General features: G+C 43.2%; 1 protein-coding gene across 4 annotated transcripts in view; it reads right to left on the bottom strand.

Annotated features, from left to right (window-relative positions):
* Positions 1–7,119: 7,119 nt before the first annotated feature.
* mctp2a (multiple C2 domains, transmembrane 2a) overlaps positions 7,120–10,963 on the bottom strand; it is a 41,781-nt gene continuing 37,937 nt past the window's right edge. For all 4 annotated transcript variants that reach the window (XM_044037105.1, XM_044037102.1, XM_044037104.1 and 1 more), the window contains 2 exons: positions 10,036–10,133; positions 7,120–7,904 (listed from right to left, as the gene is read on the bottom strand). In XM_044037105.1, the coding sequence (XP_043893040.1) occupies positions 7,845–7,904; positions 10,036–10,133 (158 nt within the window). In that variant the 3' untranslated portion in view covers positions 7,120–7,844. The remainder of the gene's footprint in view (positions 7,905–10,035; positions 10,134–10,963) is intronic.

Below are 10,963 nucleotides of genomic sequence, written 5' to 3'. Positions count from 1 at the left end.
GGTTATGAAAACAAAGCCTTTAAGATTTCTGAAGGTTGTTGCAGTACTGTCATGATTCTGGCAGGAGCTGGCCTGATTGGCTGGGTGGCCGCCCGTCTGTTCCCATGTGACACTGTTTTTAGAGGCAGGCAGTCTCTGTCTTGTGGCCAGTGTCAGAACCCGACAACCTCTGATCTGGGAAACAGCAACTGTCAGGCCTGCACCTGTAGCGCCGAGACCTTGTGCCCCCCCCTCGTTCGCGGCGCAGCGTCGTGTTCAGACATGCTCTGCATCTCGCCCAGCTCTCATTGGCCCGAGGAATACTCGGGAGACTGGGCATGATCCCAGCTGTTGTCTTCATTTTAATGCACTCTGAATAATATTAAAGCAGAATCAGTTGAATTTATTAATGCAGCTCACCCCTCAGAGAGATGCTTTTAAAGGCCAGTGATTTAATTTCAGCTCTTAAAGGCCATCTTCATTTCTTGATGCTGTAAAGAATTATGGCTTTTGCCATGTCTTAACACCAGTGTGTACTTGTGGGCCACAGAATGAATTATTAGCAAACTGGAGCTATTAGAGAACATTTTTCTCTCTGTTGTTATCTCAGTCTCATTTGCACACCCCGATTCCCAGAGACAACATCAATCCCGACTCTCCATGATTCATATCTTCTATCAACCACTGGTTGAGTTACAATCTCCAATTCTAAAACCTCCTCCTGAACTTCCTGAGGTCATGAACTCGGATTTCCAAATCAGAGCAACTTCATCAACCATTCAGAGACGTACACATAGTAGTTTCATTTTTAAACGTGGACACATTGGCCCGAGACATTTGAGTTCAGCTGGAATGCGGTGAACTCGGGGGCGACTTCACTACCGGTTCCGACTACCGTGGTTTGCATTAGTGGAGCAGAGAGACTGGAGTGTGGAGGGGGGGATGAGGGAGCACAGACTCTCACAGCCATTATCTATGGTCATTTATTTAGCCATAACAACATTAACACTGATTGCCAACTTTATTTTTTCTAATGGTTTAAATTGTCCTCTTTCTGTCTCGCTTTGTCGTCTTTTGTGCTGTGAGGCAACAGTACTCGTCACTACTCCACCACGTGGTCCTTATAGTGTCTGAAAATGGTGAGGAAGGATTTAAGTGCTTAGTTCAAGGTTCTAGGTAGGCTTAAGTTCTAGTGTTAGCTTTTTATACGTCGCAGACAACAGTTAATCATACATGCTTATTATATTATTTTATATTATATCATAAAAATCTGCCACCTGTCATCTAACTGAATTTGGCATTGCCATATTTTAGCCACAGTGTATTTTAATATTGATCGTAATGGTTGTAAATCTCCGTAGTCAATACAAAAAGTTTGAATCAGTTGATTGTAACAAACTCAGTTTGGGTTGTGTTTCCACTGAGTCGACGTTATTGGTGTCAAGGCTCTCTGCCTGTCTGTCTGTCTGTCTGCAGGGAGACTGTAACCTCCACTCCTTTAATTTAGGTCAGTCGGGACACGGTGTGCAGCCGCTGATCTCCATGACCTGCTTCTCAGGTGGTACGAGCAGACCAAATAACACATGCACGAGAAGTGGAACACATGTAAGTTAACTACGAGGCGTGCTTTTGTTACTTTGTCCTACTGCGCGTGTTATGTCTCTCAGAGAGGAGGTCAGAGAACCTTAACGGCACTGCACATGTTACAATTACTAAGAGGGTGCTGAGAATAGTGGCTTATTCAAATGAGGATGTTGTGTGTTTTTTTTTTCCCCTTTTTGCTATGCATCTCCTTGTAAAGCAGCACAGAACAGAGAAAGGGTGCACCGTCTCTCTTTCTCCCTCTCCCTCCCTCTCTCTCCCTGGGCACTTGGTAGTTTGACGTCCGCTCCAGGGCTGAACATCAGAGGAGCGGCTGCAGAAAAAACAGGTTGTATGGGTCCTTGCACACAGCCTGCCTGTGGTGCTGCCTGAAGGACTGCCATGGAAACAAGGAGTGTGACAGGCTCTGGGGGGATCCGCTACAGCTGCAGGCACTTCCTTTTTGACAGTCTGATGAAGACATCACTGCCACACCATGCACAACAACAACTACCTCAGAAAGAGAGAGGGAAAAAAAAAATGCGATCAGACAACTTTAACTGCTGTGTGGCTCAAATGTTCATTAGCAGGCTTGTAAAAGCCCCCCCACTGCAATCAGGGACCATATTGTACAATGACTCTCTCCACAGAGAGTTGTATCCTCCCTGGGAGAGGATACTTGGGCAAATAGTTCCTTTAAATATCATTACACCTCTTTAAAAGGAGGGCTTGTTTGTGTTTGTGTGTATTTATGTGGGCTGCATGTGTGCACTGGTGCATTCAGCACCAAATCAACTGCTGTAACCCTGTCAGACTCTCAATGAACCACTGATTATGACTGATACGAGGAACATCCGAGTCCACAACCTGCGTGCTACAGTTTCATGGATTTGACAGCTCAATCAGAGGCAGACAATACTTCCTGTAATAGCACCACTGGCAGCACTTATATAGACATTATGTCTGGCACAAACATGGAAGTAGACATCTGCCATTATTTTGTGTGAGAGACTTCCGGTTTGGCCTTTCCACTCACTAGCTGTGTAACTTCACGCAGCAGCAGGACAACAACTTTGACAGATAACGTTGCTGCTAGAAAGCAGGTATCATGTGTGCAGTTGGTTTAATTTGCTCAAACTTTAATGGAACGGGAATGTTTTGATCCTAATCCACAAATAATGTGGATGTAAAAGCACCGTGCAAACCTTTTCCTCCTGCTAGGAACAAAGAAACGCTTTGCTTGTGGCTTAAAGCCTCACATTTGGAGAAGCCATTGAAGCGTCCCCATGTCTGTTCATTTCACTTTGTTGAAAATAAACCTTCAGAAGATCATTCAGTACCAGAGAAGTGTCTACGCTATTAAACGCCGTTAAAACTTTCAAGTAGCCACGGCTAATTGTTAGTGTCTGAGTTGGTGACACAAGTAAAGGCTATAATTGTGTCATTAAAACCGGGTTATATTGCAGACTTTTATTAATTCATTTCATTCATTCACACACACACTGAGCGTAAGGACACGATCATTGAAAATATCCTCATACGTTGTATGAAGCCACTTCCTTATGTCTGCAGTATAACACTGACGATTGTGCACAGCCACAGCAAAACCAGCAACAAGTGGTCCAGGGACATTTTGACTTATTTACAGATTCTGAAAGTTCTGATTTCTAAGCTTTCCATCAATGTTCAACACATGGAAATCTGAAAATATCTGAAGAATACCATTTGAATGTAGGCACTCCTCAAACTGCTTAAGGGAGAAGTTTAGCCACAAAGATTTACACCTTCTGGGAGCCAAGAGACAGAATCATCACATTTACATAGCCCAACCCCCTCCTGGTCTAGCTGTCATTGAAACCACACCTCTCTGTATGTGCTACTTCTCATCACAGAAGCTGGAGCACAGATACTATTGTGTGAGCTACACTGCTACACAGAACAATACATATACAATACATAAAAAACTGGACATCAAAACCTCTCAACATTTGAAATGAAACGTGAAAAATATACAGGAAGGAGGGTGTGGCTTATTCTGTTATCATTTATTGTCCTTACACTAGTGTAATATTTCCATCATCTGTTTTTGTTGTTGTTTCTTTTCTTTTTGAAATAACAGTTTGCAGTGCAGTTGCAGTAAATACAGTTTCATTGTTGAATAGGAGGCTACTTTTAGTTGTATTATGTAATATGTAGATGTTATATCCTGGCCATGCATACGTTAATCTTTACATTTGTCTGTTTCAAAGATACAGCTTTCTTCTTCATGTCGTCATCCCAGAACTACTGCGTCTGTTCACCTCAAGGTGTCCAGTTATTCTCATGTCACTGCCACTCTCGTTCGGCCGCTAAATAATCGAAATAATCGCTAAATAATCAAATAATCCGTTTGCGTATAAACTCTGGAGAGCGTGCGCTAGCTTAACTGCTAACGCGTTAGCATAAAGTCCGAGCACAGTAGACGTGAACGGTGCTCGCCAATGTGACGTAACGACGCGATGCATCCTGGGTACTGAAGGCATCCTCGCACGGATATATATCTTTGGTGGTGTGTAAAGTTCTAGTTGTATGGCGTACTTTGTCTGCGGTATATTTAGAGATGGCGAGGAGCTGCTGCGGAGTGTAACGTATTATTTTATTTTGGCAGCTCTTAGTAGAGCTTGTCAGGTATTGTTTCTCATACCTGATGTGTAGTTTTATTGTGAAGGCTAGATCGGAAGTGGCGCGGCTGTTGTTGCCGGGAAGAAGGGTTGTTGACATGTTAAAAAAACCAAAACATGTTCAACACCGGCCATTCTTGTCCTTCGATTGTTTATTTGCGTACCCAGTATAGACGCCGTTATCTCGGTGACAGTAGTAAATTGTTACAGTCATGTTCACGACCGCAGAACAGAGGAAAACGCTTCTATCGTTTTACAGCTTGGAAGAGAAACGGCACAAGCCGGTTAAGAGCCAGAACGAGAAGATTGATTGATTGATTGATTTATAGCTTTATTTCGAACGATTAAAATAGATGAAAATGAATTAAAAAACGAAGAAAAAAAATACAAATAAAATAATAATAACGCAAAAAATAATAATAACAATTTCAATTGACCCGTTCGAAAAGAACAACAGTCTCTCACCTGGGTGGAAACAGCATCAGCAGGACAAGCAATGATGAGGACAATGACTACTTTGTTATCCCTGAATTAACTGAAATGATCATTCACTGATCAATGCATCTGTATGATACATATTACAGCATCTTAGGATTTCAAATGATATTGTATAGCAACAATATTTCTTATTCTCATCACCATCAGACAACACTGCATCTGTCGCTGAGATGGAAACACGGTCGTCAGATGATGCTGCAGACCAGGAAACTAGCTCACGCCAGGATCCACGTGGAGCGCCCCTGCTCACAGCCACAATTGTATTCTTGAACATTCTATCAGAGACAGAGATGGCGTCCTGGCGTGGAAACTCGGTTGTTTGCTGAAATGTTGATTAAAAATACCCTCGGAGCATCACTTTATCACTTCATTGGCTCCACATCTTGGGGACACTCCATCAGGTTTTGCCAGTGATCTGCTTGTCCTACACTCCACTCTCCACTCCTCCTCAGCTCTGCCCTTCCCTCGGCACAGCCAGAACCAGCACCACACCCCCCACACACACACACACACACACACACACACATGCACAAATACACAGCCCCAGTGGAGCCAAGAATGTAGGAGTGTTTCAGCCAGTGTGTGGGATTTAGCTCGTCAGAAGCTCAGGGTCACCTCCACACCCTCTCACTTTGAAATGGACCCCTGGTGGCAGCTCCTGGGAGAGACCAGTGATGTCTCTATCAGCCTGTCAAAAGAGATAGCCTGGGGCTGCACCAGGTCCCCCTGAGCCAATCAAACTCTTCACAAAGCACAGATGGATGCTCTTTCACCAGCGCACTACACCACTGAGGAGGGAGGGAGCGGGGTGGGCTCCGCTCAGCCCCCCACTCAGTTAGAACAAACTCCCACCGCTGAGGTCCGAGTCTCACTTCATCCCAACTTCAGTTCTAACCATGTCATTTTAAGGAGGGAGAGCACTTATCCATTTGTCTGGTAAACGAGGAAACCAATCTATTTGAATGATTCAGCATGGAGAGAGTTCAAATCTCAACCAGTCGATTAATAAAAGTCCATTTGTTGTTAAAGTGACACAATGTAATATAATAAAATATAAAATAATGTTAATGTTTCCAAGATCAACTTACAACGACGGAACCGTGACATAAAATTTCCAAATTCTACTTTATTTACAATATACGTCACATTCCACCTGCATGTTTATTTTCCTAAATCTGATGATATGTATATAATGAGCAATAGGTTAAAAGTCATGTTGAAAATGCAACCACTATTGTTCTTTTATCTTTTTTTTTTTCTTAGATATCTTGAAAAATGAAACCCTATTATCATATCTGTGTAAAATGCTATATCAGCGACTGCTGGACTTGGTCTGAAGACACATGCACGTTACCACACCAAATATTTTGCGATAGTTGTGAGAGACAATGCCATTTCCCAACTGTAGGGGGACCCTGAGAGCAAATCCTGTGTTGTGTTACTTTAAATCAGGCTGAAGAGAAACAGGCTGATGACACAAATGTCCGAGGTCCACGTCTATCACCTGACTCAGCGGGGACAACGCGGTGCATGGCCTCTGTCCTGGTAAAGGTGCAGATTTAATCACTCTAACATTTACTTAAAAAGTCCTTGACAACAACTGACTGGAGGTGAAGGCGTTGGCGTATGTTTTAGCAGAAGTTGTAAACATCTAGTCAGTTACATCAGTGCTCTCTTCTGGTTCAAATCATAACTCCACTGAGTGTAAAGTCCAAAGAAACGACACATAAACTACAGAGAGCTCGTGTCAGTGATCTGATGAATGAATAATGACTCATGCTTAATTATGACCATACCTACATATGTGCAGCATACATGTATGTACTGCATGTAGTTTTTATTGTTTTGTGTAACATTTAAGGTGCTATATCAATTATTTGACTCATTATTATGATTGGTGTGTGCATTTAACGATCAGATTTTTTTGTCTGCTTTGCAGAATGTTTGAATGGAAATGATTTGTGTGTAAAATTGATGTAGGAAAGAGAAAGTACGTCTCCCACTTAGACAAACTATTGTGGAAAAACCAATGTGTGTGTTACCATTAGATGGGTCATGTGATTTTAGTGGGAATGTAATGCACAAGGTGCTGAGACTGAAGAGAGTGCTCTGTGTGTCTCTGTGTCTGTGAGATGAGCTCTCTTGCTCTCTGCCTCTCATCTGGACGCTGTTATTGTGAGGCAGCAACAAAGCAGTGCATTAGGAAGCACAGTGGAGCGACGCAGCTTTGATGTGAGCTTGGTTACCAAGGCACAGCGGTGGCCGTGTGTGAGCTCTGTTCCAATGGCTGTGTTGTGTAATCAGATGTGTTTACTGTGTATTCAAGTAAAGCAGCGCTGTAATCCAGCCTCGCTAGAGTGCGGTTATTGTAAATGTAAAAAAATAAGAGGGGACAAGAGCAAACTGATCAAAAGTCTTTATTTGATGATGCAGACGTGATGCTGAGTAAAAAATAAACTCTCCAGATTTCATATAGATTTTTCCAACATGTAACTTTACATTAAAAAAAATAAAAAATCAGAGATTTACATTCATTAAAGACAAATACTGTACAAATATATAAATATAGTGAAATCAATGCATTATATGATCAGAAAGCCATACAATTCATTACTGCCCTAATATGTCCAATGTGTAAAAAGAACGCTCTCAAAGTCTCCCTGAATATTTATTGTATGTATAATATCCTGTAAAATGTGGATAGAGCAAACATTTAGCTTGAAGAAACTTTACCTAAAAGGCAGAATTTTCTGTTTGAGCAAAAGTAAGAAAACAAAGTCAAAACAGAAGAAGCTGAAGGTAAACCAAACCCGACACTTTTCCTTCCTTTACTAAATAAAATCCGAAGATGAAGGCTGAGCGTCGCGACGCTCTTTTCTTTACCTCCGGGCTTGTGATTGACAGCACCATGTGCTTCCCTCCTCGCTGCTGCAGTTCACAACCCCTGTCAGGGGGGGGGAGAGGCAGAGTGCGGCTGTCTGGCCCTCAGCAGCAGGGGGCAGAGTTAGGGTGGTATGGTGGGGTGTGCGGGGTCACGGGCTCGGATCGCACCACAGCATCGTTGTCAGGTAGACTGCGTCACGCGCATTCAGGAGAACAGGCTTTCATCCGGCGTGTCCGCCGAGCCTACTTTTTCCTCCGTGGCTGGCCTTGGCTGGTGGGCGCTCTCAGCACGCTGTACTGCACCTGTAAAAACAAACAGGAGTTTGGTCGGAGGCAGGTAATCCGAGCTCAGTGGAGCGCACAGTAATGGCTCCCCTGAGGAGAGCTGGTGCAGGGGAAAGCGAGGCAGGCTCGCCTGTAATGAATCATTTTTTAAACACAGGAGCAGAGGGGATTAATCACAGGGAGGAAGGATTTGAAGAGTCAAGGGGTCCGTGCCGGTGTACGCCCCCCTCATTCTGCACCACAACCACAATATTAGAAACAGACATCAAGTGTTGGGATGACCTGCTAGCAGGCTGGTCAGGGAGCCACAAACTGCATAATCACTCAAGTTAACTTATACTTCTCACACAGAAAAACTTTGCTAAGGCTTGACAAAGTAAGAGAAGTCATCGTCAGGTTCCACAGAAACCTCGTTATGATTGATTTCCTCAGGCAAATCCAAGACATTTGAACTCACAGCCTTGTTTTTTGGTACTGCCACTTACATATGTAGCCTTAAATGCATGAATAATTCACTCGCGTTTCAGTAAAATCAATGACGTTCAAGCGGATTTACAATATAAATGTATGCCGTAAATGTCTGTTCTCTTTGACATTAAAATAAATACATAAATAAATGTTTTTTTTCCGTCACTAAAATTGCCACCAGAATCCAAAGGAGCCTGACCATGAGGTAAACTGAGAAAGGAGGAGAGCAGGAATTGGAAAAACTTGCTTTTGAAGCATGCTCGCTGAGCTCAAACAATGCGTCGGAATCTGTTGAATAAAGGTAAGAACTATGCTAATTAGCTGCTCTCCTTTATTAGAATGGGAGATGGAATGTGGGAACAAAGTGACTGCCTCCTGCATCAGAACATGAAACTGTCCTCAGAACTGACAGATGCTTCTTATTTCAGGACAGACACAGTGTTGTCAGAAGTCGTCGTTTGAGGCAGACTTTGTAGACGTGCACAAGGCACTAATTGCCAAGTCACATTTGCAAGAAAGACAGGAGTCAATTTTTCAGCCTTTGTGGTGTTTTTTGTGTCCGGCTCCATCTGAGGATTGAAGTTCTAAGTCAACAAAAACAAAATATGTGGTCTATTGTTTTGGTTCTCCTTTGTATATGATGTTTTTACAGCACATAATGAATCACACTTGTGATGAATCTTATGGGTCTTTTGTTTTTATTTCGTTTTTTTGTGATTGGAGCGATTTTTTAAGATGTAGTTTCTCTTCTAAACCAGACTAAAAACAGTATCGTTTCCACGGGATTTGAAAGTGAGTCGTTTTCAAAGCTCAAACATTGTGTCCCAAAGGGGGGAGAGGAAGACGTACAAAAGATTCTCAATCAAAATGCATTTACCACCTTGTTTTGCCAACTCAGTCGGCCAAATCTCAAACAACACAGGCTCCCTCCGACATCACAGACGAGTCGGCGAGCAACGGCTTTGCTGCAGGATGACATCAAGGGTGCAGCACAGACAGAGACTGGGGTGAGAGCACATTCCCAGATCCAGACTGTCAGGATTTTCTCACTGAATTCTGTCTGGCAAGTTACCTGTGAGATGAAGGCACTGCGTGTGTGTGTGTGTGTGTGTGTGTGGCACTTCATTTCCTGGCCAAGTTGAAACTCTCAGTCAGAGAGCAGCGAGCAAACGGCCCCACTTACACAACCCTGACAGCTCTGTGATGTAAATGCAAATGCCATATCAGCCATGGCTAATATGTAATCACATATGGCACCCAGAAAGACGACCGGGGCTCATGACTACATTAATTGACTCCGCCACCCTGCAGTGACTGAGGCCACATCAGACTTTCTGAGCTGACACAACAGTCACATACGTCAAGAGCCTCAGCCAATCACCGACTTTAATGTCATGTAATCATACTGACAAAATTGCTAATAGCAGACGCGGCGAGAGCAGCGGCGGTGTGGCTGAGTGCAGATCTGAGCGTCTCTTTCCTGCGACGCCGCGGTGCTACACTACACGGAGCCGCGCTAAGGAATAATTGGGCCAGGGCCGCTTTAAAGGCGAGAGTCCATTAATAATCAAACAAAGCCAGAGGACACATTTCCGCAACACTTGGGAATTCTGGTACAGCAAATAATGGGGGCATCTTTAGGGAATTCCCTCCCTATCTGTATGTAAAACTGGACCCTTACCTTTTGAACATCAGAAGGCACCCTCTTGAGGAAATCCAGTATTTCATTATGGTCAATAGTATATGGGTTGCGGAGCTTCTTGGTAAATTTGTTAACGCCTGTGAAAACAAGAACGCATTAATAAATAAAGGTGTCACAGCGACCAGCTTTGTTTGTGCACAGAGTAAAATATACAAGACATTATCATAAATGTGTTGTGTAATGCTATCCCACTGCAGTCTATCAGTGACTCGCACTGATGTCGGTGATGGCGGCTCAAGGTTGTGGGTTTGATTCCCATGTGCTTCCATTTGACTGTTTCTTGTGGGGGTTCTAAAATAACTTTCCTCAGCGAATGTGCTTCCTCACACACCTGTTCCCAGGTTCCAATTGTACTTATTATCTCAAGGCACAGTGCATAGTACGGCAAAAACCCTTTACAACATTAACAGTTCACACAATGAACGAGCACTAAGCATCAGTGGAGAGAAAAAAACAGACTCAAATCTGCCTCGACCGGTTGGGGTGAAAGGAAAAATGTGGGACAGAGGAGAGGTGGGGGAGTGAAAGGACAAGAGGGAGGTGAGGTAGAGACAGATGTAAATAACAGCTTTATCATGTTATCAGTTTTATACCTTGAAACATGGTAGTGTACCACCTAATGGTTAACATGTGTAACTGCTGTTGTGGTTCACGTGGGAGTGGATGCATAAGTGTGAAAAATGAGTGTTTGTGGGGATGTTTTTTCATCTGTTGGATGAACAGAACTTACCCATTCATTTTCTTTGGGGGTCATTTTTGACCGGAACAACCACAGGTGTGACCAATTGACTCAAAATTCAATAAAAATGGAGATCAGCAATTCTATTTCTTCAGAAGTTAATGTGGAGGATATTATCAGGTCTTGAGGCAATAAGATGAAAAACACAATATTTATGCTTTAGGGAAT

The sequence above is a fragment of the Solea senegalensis genome, linkage group LG10, assembly GCF_019176455.1.
Source record: "Solea senegalensis isolate Sse05_10M linkage group LG10, IFAPA_SoseM_1, whole genome shotgun sequence".
Taxonomy (NCBI): Eukaryota; Metazoa; Chordata; class Actinopteri; order Pleuronectiformes; family Soleidae; genus Solea; species Solea senegalensis.
This window is presented reverse-complemented; position numbering and strand designations above follow the sequence as displayed.